The 22905-nt window shown below is 39.3% G+C and overlaps 1 protein-coding gene across 1 annotated transcript in view; it reads right to left on the bottom strand.

Moving 5' to 3' along the window:
* The window catches only part of RAB38 (RAB38, member RAS oncogene family), a 60937-nt gene extending 43055 nt beyond the window's left edge, over positions 1-17882 (bottom strand). The window contains exon 1 of the mRNA XM_023209126.1: positions 17572-17882. Within this exon, the coding sequence (XP_023064894.1) occupies positions 17572-17773 (202 nt within the window). The 5' untranslated portion in view covers positions 17774-17882. The remainder of the gene's footprint in view (positions 1-17571) is intronic.
* Between the last annotated feature and the right edge of the window lie 5023 nt (positions 17883-22905).

The following is a 22905-nucleotide window of genomic DNA, read 5'->3' on the forward strand; positions in this document are numbered from 1 at the left end:
ATATATATATATATATATATATATATATATATATATATATATATATAATACCTAGGAATACATCTAACCAAGGAAGAAGGTAAAAGATCTCTACAAGGGAACTATGAAACACTACTAAAAACAACCATAGGTGATACAAACAAAGAAAAAACATTCCAAGCTCATAGGTTGGAAGAGTCAATATCGTTAAAATGGTCACAGTGCCCCCCAAAAATCTACACATTCAATGCCATTCCTATCAATCTACCAACATCATTTTTCACAGAACTAGAAAAAAACTATCCTAAAATTCACATGGAATCAGAAAAAGCCCAATAGCCAAAGTAATACTAAGCAAAAAGAAGAAAACCAGAGGCATCACATTACTCAACTTCAAACTATAAGGCTACCGTAACCAAAACAGCATGGTACTATTACAAAAACAGACACACAGACCAATGAAACAGAATAGAGAAACCAGAAATAAAGCTTCACAAGTACAGCCATCTCATCTTTAACAAAGATGACAAAACTGAACAGTAGGGAAGGGACCCCCTATTCAATAAATGATGCCAGGATAGCTGTCTAGCCATATGCAGAAGAATGACACTGGACTCCTACCTTTCACCATATAGAAACATTAACTCAAGATGGAATAAAGATTTAAATGTAAGATCTGAAGCTAGAAGAAACCTAGAAGAAAACCTAGGAAACACCATTCTGGATATCAGTCTTGGGAAATAATTTATGGCTAATTCCTCAAAAGCAATTGCAACAAAAACAAAAATTGACAAGTGGAACCAATTAAACTAGACAGCTTCTGCACAGCAAAAGGAACTATCAACAGAGCAAACAGACAATCTATAGAATGGGAGAAAATATTCACCAAATACGCATCCAACAAGTGTCTATTTTCCAGACTGTATAAGCAATTTAAATAACTGAACAAGCAGAAAACAACCCCATTAAAAAATGGGCAAAAACATGAACAGACAGTTCTCAAAAGAAGATATATGAGCAGCCAAAAAATGTGAAAAAATATCCCACATCACTAAACACCAGAGAAATGCAAATCAAAACTACTATTAGATACCATCTCACACCAATCAGAATGGTTTACCATTGACTAAATAGTCAAACAACAACAAATATTGAAAAGGCTGCAGAGAAAAGGGAATGCATTATACACTTCTGGTGGGAAGGAAAATTAGTTCAGAAACGGAACTACTTACTAGTCAACCCAGCAATCCCATTCTTTTCTATATATCCAAAAGAAAGCAAATCATTCTACCAAAAAGACATGTGCACTCACATGTTCATTGCAGTACTACTGACAATAGCAAAGACATGGAATCAACCTAGGTGCCCATCAATGGTGGACTTGTTAAAGACAGCATGGTACATATTCATCATGGAATATAATGCAGCCAAAAAAAAAGAGTAAAATCATATCCTTTGCAGCAACATAGATGTAGCTGGAAGCCATTATCCTAAGTGAATTAATGCAGGAACAGAAAACTAAATACTGCATGTCCTCACTTCTAAGTGGGAGCTATACATCAGGTAATCATGGACACAAAGATAATGACAACAGAAACTAGGCACTACTAGAGTGAGAAGAGAAGAAGGGACAAGGGTTGAAAAACTATTGGATACTATGCTCACTACCTGAGTAAGGGGGTCATTTGTACCCCAAAGCTCAACATCATGCAATATACCCATGTCTATGTTACAAACCTGCATATGTATCCCCCTGAATCTATAATAAAAGTTTAGAAAAAAGACAAGAAAACCTCTATCTCCATTAGAATCCACTATCAAAAGGTAAGTCTTACCATTACTCTCTGCTGTTTTAGCTATTCAGTGACTCTTATACGCCTAAGAAAAATACACCTTCATTGATATGTCATTTAATGTAGTACATTTTTGGTTCCGACCACTTTTTCAAACCCTTGTCATTTCCTTCAAAGTGATCCACGGCCAAGTCCCATTGCACTACTTGCTGTTTTTTAAAGCATATCCCAAATTACTTTCCAGATTCTCTTGCCTTTTTACATCTTTGTGCCCAAAGCCTGAATTCCCTCCTCATCTCTACTCCCACTCTGTTCAATAAAATCCTATGCATGCTTCAAATGTGCCCTTAAATCTCCACATTTGTGCATACTTCCCTGTCCTGACAGCTGGAATCACTGAATCTCTTCTTTATGAACCCACAGAATTTTAAAAATTCTACACCACTGACACTTATTATGCTGTGCATTCATGCTTGGATCTCTAACCATGGCACTGAAAATCTTGGAGAGCAGATTGACCATGTTTTGATATTGCAAAACCCAAGGCTTATTTCTCCACCTTTAGGATACAATAAGAGCTCAAAATTGTATGGTGGAAATAAATTCAAATTAAGGTTCCTCCTTCCTCTAAAATGCCTTATCATGTATTTGTGAATTAGTGCTGCATACTGATGAACTTACTCTATACTCAACTCCAAATTCCAGTAAATAATCAATAGATGGTTATTGGAGGAGAAAATTAACATTATTCCAACAGAGTTATGTGCATATCTGTTGTAACAAGTTTCAGCCTGGATTATTATGCTTTCATAATCATTCTCATTTTCTTAAGAAATACTACCTTGGAATCAATTTACTCTATTCCAAATGATACATGTGTTGAGGTCATAGAACAATCAGTAGACCTAAGAGTGACACCAAGATGTTCTCTATATTTCTAGGGAGTAACAGCGTGGAAAACATAAATATATAATCAACAGGAAATATGGACCTTGCACAATAATCTAGAAGAAAAATAATCAAACTATAATTGCTGCAATGGTCTAAAGGACACTGACATCACAATGGCTTATGCTGTTTTTGAAAGCTCAGGGGAAACCCACATACTGAAATCAGAGTCAGGCTGACATCCTAGTGATGGTGGTTATTTCCAGTCTTTGATAAAAGCCTATTTGACAGTCTGGTGGTGGTTCAGAAACTCTTTCATCTGTTTTCGTGACTTTGCCCCATCAAACCAATGACAGAAACACATAAATTAATCACCATTTTTCCAAGTCACCTAGGTGTATATCCTAGAACTCACCTGGTACAATCTTCCCCTACAAAATAACAAGCCACCCCATAGCCAGAACCAAATTTCCGCAGCTCCTGTGACAAGCACAGCACTCTATATAGTAAGCATTCAATATGGTCCCCATGCTGTGTGAAGGAATAATTCTTAATTCCTTACTCCTCTCCCAGTGGATACTTGCAGGTTTATTAGGTATTTAAGAGTTTTCTGTCATGTCTGGTCTGGTGCATTCATCACTTTCTTTCCACTCCCACTGAAATCACTTTAGTTATGATTGTCTAATTTCATCTCATCTAATCTCATTCATTCATTTAACAAAAAAATTTAATCCCTATAATTTTCCAGAATTATAACTAGGAACATATAACTAGAACATACAGCTGGTTAGCTAGTTATGTTCTAATAACTAGAAAAAAAATCCCTGCCTTCATGATGATTCCATTCTACCCTCTGACCTCCTGTTGCATTTTTAAAGTTTCCCTCTTAGATCTACAAGTTAAAGGCTAATTTTCAGACTGAGGTCAGGGTTTTGTCCCAACTTATGCCTTGCTAGCCTCTGCTAAGTCCTACTTCTTGCTTCCACTTAATCCCATACCATGGGAAATCTACTACCACTGAAAGGTACCCTCTCTCCCTTATCCTTCACCTAACCAGATTCTACCCATTCTTTAAGGTTGTACCCAAGCCCCACCTTCTTGGAGACTTTTATGACTGCCTGGACTCACACTCAATTCTCTTAACTCTTCCATATTCCCACAGTACTGACTAACTGGCTCACTCGCTCAACCATTTCATCAGGCCCTGCCTTGTACTTCTTTTTATGTGCGGCAAACCTGTGCAGCCTCTGTCCCCAGTAACACTGTAGACTCCTTGAGTCCACTGTAGAATTACTCAATTACTATACTCTGTGTCTCCATAACACAGGTACCCTGAGAGGCTGTTAGTTTATGCTCACAATGCACTTCCAGAATAGAATAGAACTAGTAATACAAGTACTCTTTACATAATGAAATAACAATTAATATTTATTTTTTATTTGCAAGAGGGAACCCCAGCAGGAAAAGGAGTAGGCTGAATAAAAGAAGATCTTTGATCTAACTCATTTACTTTTATGTCTACTGAACTTCTGTCATTTTTAAGATCCCATCTGAAAAATATCTGTTCACAATTCAGAACCACCCAAACTCTTTTAGCAATTTCCTTGGTTCCCCCATAATCAATGACTCTCATTTCACCCTACTGTTAGTTACCATCTCTTACAGGCAAAATTTGTCTCTACTCAACAAGAAGATAAAAGCTAGATGAAGGATATTGAATTAAGTAAGCTAAAGTTAACAAGAGAATAAGATGGCAGAAGAAGTAAATATTGGCTTTATTGTTGTTCATAATTACCTTACAGAACAAAAGGTGGATGGATTATAGTGATCTACTTTTAAAATACATTTTCAAAAGTATTCTCATTAAATTGTGAATGTATATTTAAATTTAAGGCAGTGCATGTGATATATATGTGTGTACGTGAAAATGAGTACTAATACAGTAGCTCAACAGATTTTTTTGTCAGAATAATTTTAGACTGGAGTCCAGTGCTGCCAGCTTAAGCAAATAACTCATGTGGATGGAGATAAAAAGATCATTTACCAATGTAAGGTCCAACAGTGGATAAACAGGGGAAGGAATGAAACCAAGTCATGGATGAGAGGTTAGAATGAATCAAGACAGAAGGACCGGCATCTCATGTTTATAATTAAATAAATAAACAACCTAAAATACCTCTGAACTGTAAGCTCAAATGTATTACACTAAAAACCTATTTTCGAATTACTTGTCATTTGAGACAATACCAGTCAGTAGCCATTAAATACATTTTTATAAATAACCTCCAAGAGATCCTGAACTCTACAGGTTTCATTCTTAAGGAATTTCCAGATTCCTTTAGAGTTATAACTCCCAAAATATATGCCAAGGTGCTCTAGGGGGTGCCATGGTGAACTCACATGGGTGAAACAGGATATTTTAAAATCTCAATGCAAATACAGTAGTACTCAAGATTCATTAGACACCCCAGGAACTACTAGCTTGAGGTAGTTCACAGTGTTAACACTACATACATTCCTTTTGATGTCATTATATCTGTTTGAAACTGGGGTTTGGAAGTTTCTGTGATGAAAAGCAAAAATCATGTGAAAATCAATGTGAAACAGGAAATTAGGGTGGTATGGTAGTGGCATCCACTCCGGCTCAAAGGTTTGAGAGGGTGTTTCACGGCCAAAGTCATACACTTTCCTATAGTAAACTGCAGTGATTAAAAATGAAACAAAAATAATTTTCTTTTAAATTATATGTTCTCTTTTTTTTCTTATGGCTATTAAGTTGTTAGACCATAACACTTATTAAGTTGTTTGGTGCTATTTAATGAACAGGATTGTTAGGTAGTACTTTTGGCCTAGAGGCACAATGAAAAAATTAACACTAAGGATTTGGATGCGGTTAACTGAGAAAGTTTGAGAACTTGTGCTGTAGCCTCCAGAGTCTAGTGTATTTTTTTTTAAGACACACACATCACACAATACATGCATACGGGTCCTTGTACGACCCTATAAATCTTTGTATTCTGATACCAACAAGCACCACAGCTATTCTTAGCTTTAATTTTTAAACTAGAGACTTGTGTCCCTCAGGCACAGTGGCTTTCCTGCCTAAAAGTAGTATATGAAGATGACTGTTAATAAGTCAAACTAACCATATGGTGTCAGCAATAATGCATGCAAAAAATTCAACTCATTCAATTATTAGATCTATCCAAAAGTATATAGCTTAAAATTAATAAATTACTATTTTAAAATATATAATGAGCACCTTCTAAATGCAATGTATAACAAACCAGGAGATGTGAAAACTATTATGCTGTTTATCATGCATTAGGAAACAGCAGAATAGCATGGCTAGAAAATAGGATTTGTAGTTCGACGAAATCTCGGTGCATATCCCAGCATGATCTCTTACTGTTGGTAAGACTTCTGAAAAGTTTTCTGTGCTTGTTAGCTTGTTTATCTGTTTTCTGGCCTGTTTATAGTTCTCTCATCTCTATAGTAGGGTTAACAACAGTGTCCATCAGATAAGCTCATTATGAGCTGTAAATAAAATAATGCATATGATTGCACAGAACTATGCCTGACACTTAATAATTAGTGGCTATTTATAGCAAAAATAATGCATATGATTGCACAGAACTATGCCTGACACTTAATAATTAGTGGCTATTTATAGCATGTTATGGGAAAACAGTCTAATCAAGAATAATTTAAATCAGTAAGTTTTCATCACTCTTCTTCAAAGAGCAGTTTTATGCAAGGCTTATAAACTAATTGAAATTTATATTTAAATAAAAGTGATAAGGAACAAAGGTTAAATAATACATCAGAATAACACAAACTACAAAAAGTAGAGACTCAGTGCAAAAAGTAATAAAACATTTGAAACTATTAATTATCCTTTTCTTAAATTATCTACCTCTTGCCTCCAAACACCTGCCCTTGCTAGGTTCTCCTCATTCTTGGTGCTTTCTTCTTCTCTACTTCTTTGCTGACTCTACAGTACATTTCATTAAATTATTCAGCAAATAACTCATGGCAGGATTTACTAAAAATCATGAAGCAAATCTGGATAGATAGGAAATAACTGTAACACAAAGCTTAACTGGAGAAGTGCTACAAACAAAGGAAATAAAAGTTGCATGGGACTCCAGGGAGGAAGAAGTTACTACTGACAGAGAGAACTAGGAAAGTCTCTGTAGAGGAGTTGCCCTTTCAGATGGGTCTTAGACATCAGGTGGGATTTGGATGTGCTTCCAAAGGGAAGGACACATGAACCAGCAGGGCAAGCAGGAGCAAAGGTCAGAGACAAGAAGCATGAAAATGAACCAGGAGTGGCAAGGAGTTCAAATGGTTGAAATTTAGACCTCATCATGGAGGGAGGGAGAAAATTGTATTAGAAATGCTATTTAAAGACAAACTGTGGATGACTTCGGGTGTCCCCAGTGCTATGCCATTATCTCCTCTCCTCCACTGCATGAACTTCCACAGGGCTGGGTGCCTTCCCAATTTGATTATCATTATACCTCAATGCTGAAGACAGCAACCAAACACCTAGTGTTAAAAAAAATACATTTTTAATTATTCAAGTTTCCTTGGTAATCAGCCAGGTAATCTTGTGTTCTGGTTCTAATTCTACCATTAACAAGCTCTGCGGGCCTGAGAAACTAATGTTGCCTCCCTTCCAGATCAAGCTTGCTCATCCATAAAATGACTGATATGGTTTTCATGAGTACTCAGGGTTTTAACTCTGTATTACCTTTCAAAAAGTTATTACTTTATATAATATACCCTAAAATCATAAAAAAGATATAGTTTTGCCATTTGACATCCAAATGAATGACATTTCACTTCAAATTATGGAGACTGTTAAATGAGAAAACACAGCTTTTAAGAATGGTATTTAAGGACACTTCCCAGTTTTTACAGTTGGAAAAAAAAAACAGACTGTCTCCTTAAGAAAAGTGGTTGCATGGAACCAAAAAAGAGCCCGCATTGCCAAGACAATCCTACGTCAAAAGAACAAAGCTGGAGGCATCATGCTACCTGACTTCAAACTATACTACAAGGCTACAGTAACCAAAACAGCATGGTACTGGTACCAACACAGAGATATAGACCAATGGAACAGAACAGAGTCCTCAGAAATAATACCACACATCTACAGCCATCTGATCTTTGACAGACCTGAGAAAAACAAGAAATGGGGAAAAGATTCCCTATTTAATAAATGGTGCTGGGAAAATTGGCTAGCCATAAGTAGAAAGCTCAAACTGGATCCCTTCCTTACTCCTTATACGAAAATTGATTCAAGATGGGTTAGAGACTTAAATGTTAGACCTAATACCATAAAAATCCTAGAAGAAAACCTAGGTAATACCATTCAGGATATAGGCATGGGCAAGGACTTCATGTCTAAAACACCAAAAGCAATGGCAACAAAAGCCAAAATTGACAAATGGGATCTAATTAAACTGAAGAGCTTCTGCACAGCAAAAGAAACTACCATCAGAGTAAACAGGCAACCTACAGAATGGGAGAAAATTTTTGCAATCTACTCATCTGACAAAGGGCTAATACCCAGAACCTACAAAGAACTCAAACAAATTTATAAGAAAAAAACAAACAACCCCATCAAAAAGTGGGCAAAGGATATGAACAGACATTTCTCAAAAGAAGACATGCATACGAACAGACATTTCTCAAAAGAAGACATGCATACAGCCAACAGGCACATGAAAAAATGCTCATCATCACTGGCCATCAGAGAAATGCAAATCAAAACCACAATGAGATACTATCTCACACCAGTTAGAATGGCAATCGTTAAAAAGTCAGGAAACAACAGGTGCCGGAGAGGACGTGGAGAAATAGGAACACTTTTACACTGTTGGTGGGATTGTAAACTAGTTCAACCATTGTGGAAAACAGTATGGCGATTCCTCAAAGATCTAGAACTAGAAATACCATATGACTCAGCCATCCTATTAATGGGTATATACCCAAAGGATTATAAATCATGCTGCTATAAAGACACATGCACACGTATGTTTATTGCGGCACTATTCACAATAGCAAAGACTTGGAATCAACCCAAATGTCCATCAGTGACAGACTGGATTAAGAAAATGTGGCACATATACACCATGGAATACTATGCAGCCATAAAAAGGGATGAGTTTGTGTCCTTTGTAGGGATATGGATGCAGCTGGAAACCATCATTCTCAGCAAACTATCACAAGAACAGAAAACCAAACACCGCATATTCTCACTCATAGGTGGGAATTGAACAATGAGATCACTTGGACTTGGGAAGGGGAACATCACACACCGGGGCCTATTATGGGGAGGGGGCAGGGGGGAAGAATGGCATTGGGAGTTATACCTGATGTAAATGACCAGTTGATGGGTGCTGACGAGTTGATGGGTGCAGCACACCAACATGGCACAAGTATACATACGTAACAAACCAGCACATTGTGCACATGTACCCTAGAACTTAAAGTATAATAATAAAAAAATAAATAAAACAATAAAATAAAATAGAATCTGAAAAAAAAGTGGTTGCCATATTTCCCAATTCTAAATTATACTTTTATATATTAAGGTTTATGAAGTTATGAAGTTTTTCAATCATGAACAGAAGTCTATTTTTTATTGAAGAAATGTTTAGATCAATGATATGTCTAGAATTAAGGCACTGATGCACTAGTTGACTGAAAAACTTTTTATTTAACAAATACTCCTTGAGTCCCTACCACACGTCCAAATACCATGTTAGGACCCAGGGATACACTTTGGAGGAAAAAGACATTCCAATGCAAAAGTAAAATATTTCTATCTGGAATAATCATGGAACTTTATGGGAGCAGAGAAAGTATTTCCCTGAGTCTCATGGTTTCAACAGATATTCTGGAGGAGGTGATATTGATAGAGTGAAAAGGACCCACAGGAGTTATCTATGTTAACAAGAGGAATGTGCTTTTTTCAGCCAGAGACAACCATGTGAGCCACAGCATAAAGGGGAAGGTAGGTATAATGAGGCCACTGTAAGATCTGGAATGTAAAAATCATAGACGTGAGAGAGAAGACTGGAATGAATGGCAAATGATTGACAGTTATGATGGTCCTGACTGTCATGCTAAAAAGTTCAGCCTTTAATTCTAAAAATGCTATGGCTCCACTGATGGGTCCCAAATGAGAATGTCAACTGGAGAACACCACCATGATGAGGGGTATCACTACTGTCAATTACAAACTGATGGGCAGGGAAGCTGGAGGAGGGCATGGGCAGAAGGCAACTGCTGCAACAGTTCCGGGGAGTTGTGAAGAAGATGTGGCTATTGAAAAAACAGAAGATATTTATTTTATAAGGTAGAAAAGACAGAATTTCGTACTTAAGAGTGGGCAATGAAAGGAAGGAGATAATGGTAGAAGTTAAAACCCAAATTATTTTCAAAGAGTAATTTAAGATCACATAACTTCTTAGTTAAATTCCTGAACAGCTGAAAAAATGAGTAAAACTCAATTATTCAGAGCCCCAGGCTAAAGTCTCAGACTTGACCTTGCCAAGTTGAAGGACGTCAGTCTAGTTCACCGTCCTAGAAGATAAGGATCTTCCCTTGCTGGAATAAACCTGATTCCCACTCCAGGAGCAGTATGTCCACTGTATCCTTCTGGGAATATGCATCTCAGAATCTAAGAAAGGAACATAAATAAAGCTTCTCAATGGTTTGAAAGCTTTCAAGGACTCTCCAAAGTGAATCATCAGAAGAGGAAGAGAAAGGATTCTAAGTGTAACTCAAAACATCTATTCTCAAAAATTTACCAGATGAGTGATGACATTAGTATGAACCTCAGTGACTGCTTAACACCAAACCACTTTTACTGAGCAACAATTATGTACCAAGTGTCATGTTCTACTTATGCTTGGCCCAGCTTCCTCATCTATGAAACTGGAAGTAAGAGGACTTGTTAGAATTACTGCGGTATTTAAATTGCAAATATTGCCTTGATAAATTGAAAAATATAAGGAATTTTCACTTTCACTACTCTTAACATTTAATTTGACATATATGACCTTTCCTAATTTGTCTGCCACATCCCTCTTAATACCACCTTCCTCACACATTGTAATCTTCAGCTAGGTCAGATTACTGAAGCCTGCATGATGTCATCTCATCTCTATGTTATGGCTAGGATAAGTCCCCTGGTTGACTTTCTTTTAGCGCCTGACACTTTCCCATCAGATCACTTATCAGTGACTAAATAATTATTTTGAAATAAATATATTTATGCCACACCAGACTCTAAAAGTCCGTAAGAGCAAAGATCAACCTATTTCAATCACCCCTAAATCTCTCTGCTTATCAAGTGAATTAATAAATTTTCTCAGGCAAGATCTTATATTTCTCAAATCTTCAAGTTTTAAAACTGCATTTTAAAACAAATAAAAAAATAAGTAGCACTTGAGCCCTTAATGACAGTTTCTGTGTTCCTCACAATAGGAGAGACTTCCTGGGTTTCCTTTTGACTTCACCAGGCCTCAAGCATTCCAGTCACTTCTTACATTCAAGGACTTCACAAACCCATTCCTCAATTTCTCTATGACTTGGATCTATCATATTTCTAATTTTCTAATTAACAGCCCCCTTAATACTTTATTCTCATCCCCTCCATTGTTCTTATCACAGCGTGTGTAATCTATAGCCAATACAAAAGAGAGATGTTCTGGGAAGATAAACTTGGCTTTGATACACCTGAGAACTGGAGGAGGCAGAGATTAGAGCTAGCTAAGAGGCTATGATACCAGAACAGGTATGTAAAAAAGTGCTGTCTCTGGTCTATGGAAGTGGGAAAAGAGAGGCATATTTACTATCTGACTTGGAGACGGGTGACATATGAGGGTCAAAAGAGAAAAGATGGCAGAAGTTTCAAGTCTAAGTGACTGGGGGTAAGGTATTTTGATTAACACAAACTAGAAAGTCCAGTAAATGTGGACAAATATCTAGTTTAGACTTACAAATAGCATCATTTACTACTTATCATTAAGTGGGGCAAATGTGGATACATTGTTTGTATTTCTTTCTTGTTTTACTTTTCTGTTTTCCAGCTTTGCTACACTGAGCACATATTACTTTATTAATAGAAAAAACAAACCTGTTTTCATGCAAACTTTGTTATGCACATGTTCACCGGCAGTGTAGGTGAGATATTGTAGAGATGTTCAGCAGGAAGATGGAATTGTAAGCCTGAGCTCATGAGTAGTCAAGGATATAGGCATAGTTTTAAAGTCATCTGCATAGAGTTAAAGCCCTGGGAATGCATGAGATCCTCAAGCGAAGGAGACCATTTTAGAGGGCCAGACAATGAAATTCTGTCTCAAGTTGTGCAGCCCAGACACACTGACAGGGAATGACTGGTGCTAGGTAAGAGCACAGGAAACATCATACTAGCCCTGAGGTTTTGTGCAACTTCCTCAGATTTAGTCTCAGAGAGTAGGAGGATGTGGTGTGTACAACATCTCTACACCATGAGAGTGTTTTAAAGTTACATCTATCAATGTTTTTTACTTATTGTTACAGTGATTTGTTTTTGTGTCATGCTGATGAAGCTGGGATGAAGAATTAAATCTTATTCAATTATTATCCTTCTTTGTTTTCCCCTCACCTAAGTACTTTCACATACCAGCCACTTTATATATATGTATATATATTTGCTGCAGAAACCAATCACACATATAGAGCTACTTTTTCCAATCCTCTCCCACTTTCAAATGCCTTAGCTTTCCTTGATCATGCTGCTACTTGCTTTTCTATCAGAATCAGTCTTCTAAAACCCAGCTGACGCACCTTGTCCTGCCTTGAGGCACTTTCTCCATATATCCCTCATTCCTACTTTGAAAGTTCACCATTTTTGCTCACTGTACACATTATTTACCCATAAGCACATAGCATGTTATTTTACGTGGTATTTAGAAAATCTGTAATTAGCTAGGCTAGAAACAAGGCAATAAACTGTCCAGTGGAGCATGGCTCAGCCTCAGTATAAATTTGGGGGGGGGGTTTATTTGACACACTCATTGCCAAATTTAGCTCTTTCTACATTCCTAGACCTATTACCTTGACATTTAAGACCCACCTTGTAAAACTGCTTGAAGAAATAGTCTTTTAGAAATAGATACTACAGAGATAGTTAAGTCTGAATCCTATCTTTGGTTGAATTTCACAACCTGAACGCACTTTACGAACCCTAAAACAACGTACCACTGTGACCCAAATAAGTGTCAAGAGTTGCTGATGTGAAGAGTTAGTTAGTCCAAGGACTCCTGACACTGGGACCGGGCTGCTTTCATCCTGTTACTTTGTCTATGTGACAGTTAATGTATTCTTCTGCTGTCATGTCATATGGCTTAGGTGGAGGAAGTTGGTACAGATGTGCCTTGAGTGGAAATACTTTTCTTATAGGGTAGATCTTATTTTAAGTATGTAGAGGCATTTGTTATTTAGCAGAGCTCTGCAGTCAAACTTTTACATGGTAAAGAAACACTCGAAACACTCTCTAAATTGTCTGCCCACTTAATTTATTTTCTACTATAGCAATATAAAACTAGAGTTCGGTTTTCTGATTACCAACAGACTTGGTTATCTCACTCATACAAGTAAGCTGAAGCTAAATAGACTGACTGTTCCTATTCTCCTCTGCCACTTATGATCTCAGGCAAGTCTCTTACCTCTCTCATTTTTTATCTTTTTTAATAAAAAGTGGGTTTAGGACCATCTGCTTGTCTACACCCTCAGCAATGCTGGGGGATCAAGTGGGAACATGTATGTGAAAATAGTCTGTAATAATAACAATTATGACAACAGGAATAATAGCTAACACTCATTCAGCATTTATTATGTGTCAGGCACAGCTTTGCATGAAGTAACTCATTTAATCCTTATAAAAATTCTAAGATGCAGGTATTGTTATTATTTCCATTTTACAGACAGAAAACCAAGGCACAAAGGTTAAGTAACTTGCACAAGTCACAAAGCTACTAAGTAAAGAAGCTGGAATAAATGACCATGTGCTACCTATACCCTGAGTACAGTGATAATATAACATTTTACCTTCAGAGACTGCAAAAGATAAAATAAGTATCACAGGAAAATTAAATAATCATCATTTTATAGATGAGACAATTGAGGTTCAGCAAGGTTTCACAGTTTGCCTAATTATATTTTCAGAGTATATATAATTTAGAATACACTTAAACTAGTCTGAAGTGCTCTGTTTTTAAATTAAGGGAAGTAGAGCAAATCTTCTGAAAACAGATTCAACACAATTTTAAATTCTAGTGGCCTAACCAGCTATTATACTGGGAAATTACAGATTAAATATGCCTGGACATGTATAACAATAAGGGCTTAAGAAATATTAGCTACTATCCCTATAAATGTCCCCTCAATGCCTGCATCAGAGTCCCAAAGCACATCAAGAGTTCTAGACAAAATAGTATAGTTCTTTTTGAAAGTGTGAATAAGCAATTATAGTCTCTGGATTTGGAGAGTAATAAAAAAGTGGAGTCTCAAGTGTGAACTTTTTGTTTTCCTTTTCCCTAACTGATCTATTTAAAAAAAAAAAAAAAACTTATAAATTCACACCCTAATCAAGATAAAACTTTTAGAAATAGATTTTAATTCATTTCTTTTCACTGAATGCACAGGGGTACTTAATAATATCAAAAATCCAGTTAGAAAGGAGAAGGTAAGGTTAACCCACCTACTAATGAAACAACACTTTTAAAAAGGAAGGAGGCATAATCCCTGTGGGCCAGCTGTGTGCCAGGCACTCACAGGCCAGCAAGTGCAAACAGCATGGCTTCACTCTGAGTCAAATGGAACCAGGTCAAATCTGGCTCTTCCTCTACTAGCTGGGTGGCCTCAGGCAAAGTTACTTCATTTCTCTGACTCTATCAAGAGCCTCTCAACACACAGCTGACCCAGCTGACCCTCTAGCATGGAATCACTGGAATCCAGGCCAACTGCTGTCCCCTATGGGGTTTGGTGGGATTTATAACCTTGTTTCAAGGCCTACTCACAAGACCCTAGAGATACTTTTTGGAGTCTTTCAAGATCAAACTGGCCAATCTACACAGCTACAAGAGATACATCATGGGAATTTAGTAGATAAAAAGGGCCCTATTTGGCATTGAACCAAGTGAATATCAAGAGTCTAGCTGAGCCAAGATTCCCTTAATAACAAGTGTATATGATATCCTATCAGAACAGTGCAGGTCTTCTCTATCTCATTCACCACCCACAACCTTCTCAAAGCTAGGCCCGCTAACCACCACTACCTGTTCTCTCCAGGCACACACCAGAGTTGAACACTAGGGAGGGAGAGATGCATTCTTACCTTGGATAGACAGGCTGTGAATTGAAAGTACTACAAGGTACACCTGGCTGACTGGAGTCTGGGTGGGCAGTTGAGGCTGGATTTCACATAAACTCATTACCCACATGGCTCCCTATACAGATTAATCCATGAAACGTGGAGCACATGCATGCTCCAACCATTTCCCACAGTGGCCTAGCTTCCACCCAATTCACTGTGCCTACTATCCAATCTCTAATTCAGCTAACAGGGCCTTTGGGCTTGAGGCTGCTGAAGACAGATTACCACTGAGCATTAGAGCTCTGGGAAAAACAAGCTCCTCTACGGAGATGTTGAACATAACAACACCACAGTATCTGTAGAAAGAAATTTCCAAGACTCCAGATCTCTTATTTATACAGCCTTCTGTGACTATAGCCTCCACTGCAACTTCAGTCTACAAACATGGCTAACGAAGTGCTTTCGAGCTTAGGAGTTAAATTGCTCCTGACAGTATGTTGTAAAATAGCAAAGCTGAAAATGGTGATAACCTGGGCACAAAATATATATGTAATATTGGGATCACAATTTGTTAGGAATTAATAAGCACTTATATATCATATCCTTCTTCTCTAGCATTTATACAGGCTCAAAACATGCTAGCTAGTGTGATAATAATCCTTGCAGATCTCCTAGAGAACAGGCATGATCACCTTCAACTAGCACTGTTGGTGGCTCACCTGTCATTTATTGGGAGAAAGCATTCTCCCTGTTTACAAGTAAGGAAACTAAAACAAAGAGGTTAGAGAAGTTACCTAAGATTGCCTACTACATGCAGAGTAAAGTAAGGATCTAGATGGAGGCAGTTCCACTTTGAAATGTGAGCTATTAATCACTATACCCTTCCATCTCCTCTGTTTATGTGAGGAGACTGAAATCTACAGACATAGAACTTGTCTGCTGTCATGCGGTTTCCTGGATGGTACATAAAAGTCCAAATTACAGCTACATCCCCGTTTAAACAGTAAGCCATTTCTAAATCTGAATCCTGAGGACTTTCATGAAGTCAGAAGGGTTTTCAGACATTATGACACTCAGCAATAAAGTACACAGAATTTTTTTAGATGAAAAGCCCCATCCAACAGTGGCTGATAACATCTTCTGTTCTCTGATAACCCCCTTGCTACTAGAGCAGCTGAAGATGACTCCAAATGCATGAATCTGTTCATCTGTTCACATGCTAAAAGAGTAAGTACTGGCAGTTTATGATTAAAGAGGCATGAAAGTCCCCAGATCACAAATGCCCTTTCAAAAATTTTCCACATTTGTTCTGGCTTCACGCCATGATAAAGTGTTTCCAATCAAATGCATCAGCTAAAATGAACCCATTTTCTGAAACAGCAGTGGCTAGTTTGGGTCCAGCACTTATAAAGAAAGGTTCCTGGTGTCACAGACCATGAAATAAGACTGTTTGAAGTTGTTTCCATGGAGAATCCCAGAAGACCTTAAAACTGAGCAGGAAGATCCCTGACCCTTGCCCAACTCCTTTCCACTTTGATGTAACTGAGCTGAAGAGACTTGTCCAAAGCTACTGAGCAGGTTAGTTAGTGGCAGGGCTAAAATCTGTAATGAGGAGTTGGTCATGCCCAGGTTGCAAACAGCCTTGTCCAAGGATTCATACTTGGAGTAGATACTTTGCACCCTCACCTTTGACTAGGCCTAATTTCTGGTATAAACCTGTGGAGTCAAAATCTGATTTTTCAATATTGTAAAAAACAAAAACAAACAAAAAAACTCTTATTTTCCAGATCTCTCAATGAAAACTTTAGGGCCAAATCAAGAAATCATAAGGCTATCATAGGCCCTTACATAAAAATGGTCTTAAAATATATACACAATCTCCTTTTCAGAGAAGACTGAGAGCCAGAGAGATAGAAATATAGAAAGAGAAGGAGAATGAATACTTTGCCCCTGACATACACACACAAAAGTACTTGGCTTCCTCAAAGAAAAAAAAAAAAAAATCTCAAATTCCTTTGTCTTAAGGGCAGAGAGAAAGGTGACAAAATTTGACATAAAGTGAGCGACTGAAGACAGGAATGGGCAAACTCCAGCTAGCCTGGAACTATCCCTGTTTCCGCTGTGAACCAGCCTAGGGGCTTCCCCTCGGTCGGCTCCTGCACGGAAGGACGTGCCTGACACTGGGCTGCGTCATGTGCAGAACTACCCACGCCCAGAAAACTAGCTGGAGTGGAGAACAGAATGCAATTGCAGCCAATCTTCCTCTGGTTCCCTGGGGAGGCCTGCTCTGGGCAGTGAGATCCCAGGGGACTGTGCGGTAAGGAGCTAAAGCAATAGCCCAAAAGCTCCAGGGAATGCACTTGAAGTTTCAAACGTTTTTCTTTTCTTTGAAACTAAGTTTCCAGCCCACCAGGAAAAACTGTCTCGCGACCTAGTGATTTTAATCTCACGTTTGGCCGCAAGCCGCTGCCTCAAGACTGGAAACTGGCCGCGAGGCGCTCTAGCCCCCTGACCCCCTCCCCTGGCGCTCACCGGCGATATCCCAGAGCTGCAGGCGCACCACAGTCTCCGGGTCCCAGTGGAGCACCTTGAGCGCGAAGTCCACGCCGATTGTGGCCCGGTAGTGCGAGGAGAAGTTCTGGTGCACGTAGCGCTTGATGATGCTGGTCTTCCCCACGCCCAGGTCGCCAATCACCAGCAATTTGTACAGGTGCTCCTTGTGAGGCGCCTGCATCCTGGCGGCCGGCCCGCCGTGCAGTGCCGGACCAGGGAAGCGCAGCCAGGGCTCTGCGCAGGAGAGAGACTTGGGGAGCGCAAGTGTAGGTGCAAAGGAGAGGCGTGGGCGGCGGGGCGGGGGCCGAGGGGCGGAACTCCTCCCCTAGGGGTTAATCCTCCTTCCTACTCCGCGGTCTTGGAGAGGGGAGGAGACAGGAGTTAGTCCCGGGACTGGCAGCTGAAAGGATTTCGCGTGTGGTTGCATGTTGCAGTGCTTATTTATCCGGCGCTTTCCGTAGTTTCCGAAGAGCTGTTTTCGCCTGTGACCCTGGCCACAAACTTATGAGGTGTGGATCTTATTTTCCACGTTTTGCTTGTGAGAAAACTGTGAACAAGTACTCTGCGGGAGATGGCCCGTGAAAGGCTCCGCTGAACACAGGTCTGAAGTCACAGGGCTACGAACCACCCCACACTGTAGAGAGAAAGTACAGTATTAGGAAGCCGGAGACTGGCCGGACTTGGTTCCTGCGTGTCCTGGTTTTTAAGTTGAGGGACCATAAGTAAGTCATTTGAGCTCCCCCAGCCTGTTCTTTCTCAATGAATGGCAATGCTGACCTCTCAGCAGCTTGAAAGTGTGAACACTGAGCACTTTCACACCCATTCAACTGGTAATCAGTTAAGGAGGACAACTGGGCCGAAAATGCCAAGGGCACTCGTGACTTTTAGCCTCTTCTCATATTCTGAAAAGTCTGAGCTGCACAGAAAGACAGTTTTAACAATTGGTCAGATTATTACAAATAATAATAACGGCAAACATTTATTGAGCACTCGCTATATGCCAGAGGGTTTATAAATTATGTCTTTTAATCTTCCCAGCTGTCTTAATAATAGATACTATTTTTCTTCCTATTTTACAAATGAGGAAGCTAAGGACTAGACATTTTAAGTAATGGACCCAGAGTCAAATAGTAAGGAAAAAAGCCAAATTCAAACACAGGTCTTGAGGTTCCTAACGTTTTTGTTGTTGTTGTTGTTTGTTTTCATTCATTTGACCAGTATACATTGAGTACTACCATTCACCATGCACAGTTCTGTGTACTTGGGATGATACATAAATCCTAACGCAGACAATGACTACTGGCCTCAAAAAAATTTACCTTCTTGTGGGTGGAGATAAACAAGACAAAATAAGTACAATTTGTCATATATTAATTGGTAATAATATAAGGCAGGAAAGGGGATGTGTGGAGATTATATGGGGTTTGCCTTTTAGATAGGGTGGCCAGGGAAGGTTTCAGTAAGAAGCAGACAATTTAGTAAAGACATAAAGAAAATGAGAAATTGGGCATTCAGGTCTAGGGGGTGAGCAGTTTATACCAAAATGAGCTATTTTGTACCTGAATGTGCTGTGAATGGAGCACTGCTCACATTCTGTCATTTCATCTTCTCAATTGCTTTATGAAGTGGGTTATTTTCTTCGATTTATAAATAAAGAAACCAAGATTAAGAGCAACTTTCTCAAGGGCACACATAACTAGTATGTGTTAGAACTGGGACTTAAACAGAGTCCTGTGTGAAAGGGAGAAAGGAGGTTTGGCAAGGCCATTGTCTTTCTGCCTTCCTCCTCTGGCCTGACACACCCTAAACTTTAGCCTCCACTTGCCACAAACAAGCAGAGGGATGCCCTAGATGTGTAACTGGGACAAGTCACATAACCTCTCTCAGCCTTGGTTTCTACATCAACAAAAGGAGAATGATAATACCTGTGTCCGGGCACGGTGGTTCATGCCTGTAATCCAAGCACTTTGGGAGGCCAAGGCAGGTGAATCATTTGAGGTCAGGAGTTCAAGACCAGTCTGGCCAACACGGTGAAACCTGTCTCTACTAAAAATACAAAAATTAGCCGGGCATGATGGCGGGTGCCTGTAATCCCAGATACTTGGGAGACTGAGACAGGAGAATAACTTGAACCCGGGATGCAGAGGATACAGTGAGCCAAGATCGCACCTTTGCTCTCCAGCCTGGGCGACCTGAGCAAGACTTGGTCTCAAAATAGATAAATAAAATAAATAAATAAATAAATAAATAAATAAATAAATAAATAAATAGAAATAAAGTTGTTGAGAAAATGCTGGATCTACAGTAGGTGGTAAATAAATGGTAACTATTAATATAAAATGAGGGACAAGCTTTAAATACTGTCCGCAGGCACTGTCCTGTGCAGTTTTATATTTCCTCAGAGAGTAACTCAGAAGCTTTGCTCGGAATGGACACTAAGTGACAGTGTGTAGAACTGCACTCATTTGTGTTTTATTGAAGTGCTTAGCTGGGTAGGCCTCATTCACTGGTTTCCACCCACGCAGGGACACACCAAGAAGATTATATCTAATAAATGAGATAGATATTCTACCTGCTTAAAGAATTAGCCAACCATGTCACCTCACTTCCCAGGGAGGGGAATTCAGGAGCACAAGATGCTGAAGCCATTCTAAATGCCTGCAAAATTAGGAAGGATGACAAAATGAGACCTTTGCCAGCTCTAAAATCCTGGGTCTGTAAATCTGAGAGACACTTTGTCTGCCCAACGAGCTCGTAGGGTAGAAACGAGGTAGGAGTTTGAGACATCTTGTGGGCCAGACCTCAGAATTATACCCAACCCAACTTTCTCACCAGCCCGAGACTGTTTTCCCAAGTCTGGTCCAGGCAGAGTCATCCTCACCATTGTCTGTTCTCCTCTTTTGAGCAAGAACATATTGGAACATCAGACATTTTGATTTATGAGGTAGGACAGACAGGGCAAAGTTCAGGATTTCTGGGTCCTGAATCTGATAACATTGGAGGAAGGAGCTTTTTAAGCAAAAGAATGCAAAATCAAAAATAAATAATTAGGTCTAGGGCCTTGAAAGGGATCCTGAAGCTTCAGTTTTATTGCCTCTCTGGGGGTAGGAGATTCCTCTCTCAGGGACAGCAGCCAACCATGGTGAGCAAGCTCCTTTGCCAGGCAGGAAGTATGTGCAGTTTGTTTCCAGCAGTACTCATTTAGGTCTCATGATCATTCTTCACAGTGGGAAGAAATTACTCTCGTTTTATATTTTTAAGACTTTGAGATTAAAGTAGCTTGGTAAGCACCCCGGCCTAGCAGTTCAGTAAAATCTTTGTAAAAGTTGCCTAGGTCTCTGAACCTGAAAGTCCCCTGGGTAAAATGAGGGAGTTAGGTTGCAAGATCTCTGGAAAGTCTTTTGGACTCTAAAATATCAGAATTCTGGATATTCTAGACATCGTCTGCTAAGACTTACACCCTAGCTGATTCTAGTCACCACACAAGAGCACCACTGCCCAAGAGGTGATGTTTTCTCTCCTCTTTTTAGGTTTGGAAGAAAGGCCATCTCAAAGCAAACATGATGCCATAGTTCTCTTCTGGTTTCATGGTGCTATTCTTTCCTCTGCTGAAGTACATTTTCCCACAAGACAAATGCAATCCAAGAACATTTTTTGTGGAGGGCAAACCTTCCTGTACTCCCCTTCCTTGCTCTGAACTTATTTTCTACTCTCGGAACTAGGCTGCAGACAGGGAGTCAGGGAGTCAGGGACAAACTATAAACTGGATCAAGCCAGACAGTGAATAGATGGAAAGGATATTATCAAGCAGCTAGACTATTCTTACCTCTTCTTTCAATCAACCTGTCCCCTGCAATTATGATGCTTCTCGAGAACCTACCTTCCCCAACCTGAACATATACCTGTCAAGATGGTTTAGGATTATCAGGAGGATCTCAGCTTTTTCTGACACAAAAGAGACAGTGCTTCCTCCCGCTGGAGAGAAAAGCTGTGCCATTGGCCCCCCTCCTAGCAGCCACACTGCACCATGGAAACCTGTTCTCCACAGTAATTCTCAAAACATCTCTGGTGATGTTTTGACAAGCTTACTACCCTCAAATTGCTAAACCATAGCACATCTTCTCACCAAGGTTGGGAAGGCCGATGACTCATGTTTGTAAAAGGTGTGCGAGACCACAAAGTGCTCAGAATTCAAGCCAAGAATGATATCCCAGAAGGCACAGCATTAGATTTCTCTGAATCTCCATTCCCTTTCTGTCCAATGCGGGTACCTATTCTTAGGAAATGGAAAAACTAATTACAGTGATTGCAAATTGCTTTGCAAATGTAAACCTGAAGGGGCAAACCCTCATGTTTTCCTCCTAGAGATACTGTATTTGGTGAGCCCCTGTGAAGTTTCATTATTTGCTTTTGCCATTGAGAGAGCCATGGGGAGTTATTCATTAGCTTATGTGAGCTTTTAATTATTGCCCTGAAGAAATATGTAAATGACTGCAAGATGGGGTCCCAAGGGCTCTGTTATAGAAAAGGTAATCTAATTTTTCTTAGATTAATACAAGAAATATGTCTTAAAACAGATGAACTTTACTCTGCAAAAGGCCTGGAAGAAATGACCATATGTTTTATCATTCCAACTATGACTCTTGAGAGTGAAAGGGGGCACTATGAATAATTACACCAAACAACAGGAACAAGTCAGGGCTTTCCTAAAGAATATTCATTCCCTGGTGTGAACCCGGGAGGCGGAACTTGCAGTGAGCCGAGATCGCGCCACTGCACTCCAACCTGGGCAACAGAGTGAGACTCCGTCTCAAAAAATAAATAAATAAATACATACATACATACATACATAATTAAAAAAAGAATATTCATTCCTAAAGGAGAGGGGAAAGTTGGGGCTTTCAAATGAGATCTACAGCTATAGGGGCTTCGGAAAATTCTCCTAAACCACAATTTTTTTTTTTTTTTTTTTTGAGACGGAGTCTCACTCTGTGGCCCAGGCTGGAGTGCAGTGGCCAGATCTCAGCTCACTGCAAGCTCCGCCTCCCGGGTTTACGCCATTCTCCACGTAAATAGGTCTGCCAAGTTAAAGTTGCAGCTTATTTCTTTCTTGTCTTCAAAAAGTTCTCTTTACCCGCAAGGCTTGTCTGAAACCTGTGCTAACTTGCAGTTGGAGTCATCTAGTATTGATCCAGGATTACAGCAGGTGTCTAGAAGTAGGAAGCAACTTTTGGGTTATTTGGAGAGAGGCCAAGATGGATTCTGTATGGGATGTGCTTAAAATAAATTCTCTCCAGTCTATGAGAAATTTGT

Source organism: Piliocolobus tephrosceles, chromosome 13 (assembly GCF_002776525.5).
Source record: "Piliocolobus tephrosceles isolate RC106 chromosome 13, ASM277652v3, whole genome shotgun sequence".
NCBI classification, from domain to species: domain Eukaryota; kingdom Metazoa; phylum Chordata; class Mammalia; order Primates; family Cercopithecidae; genus Piliocolobus; species Piliocolobus tephrosceles.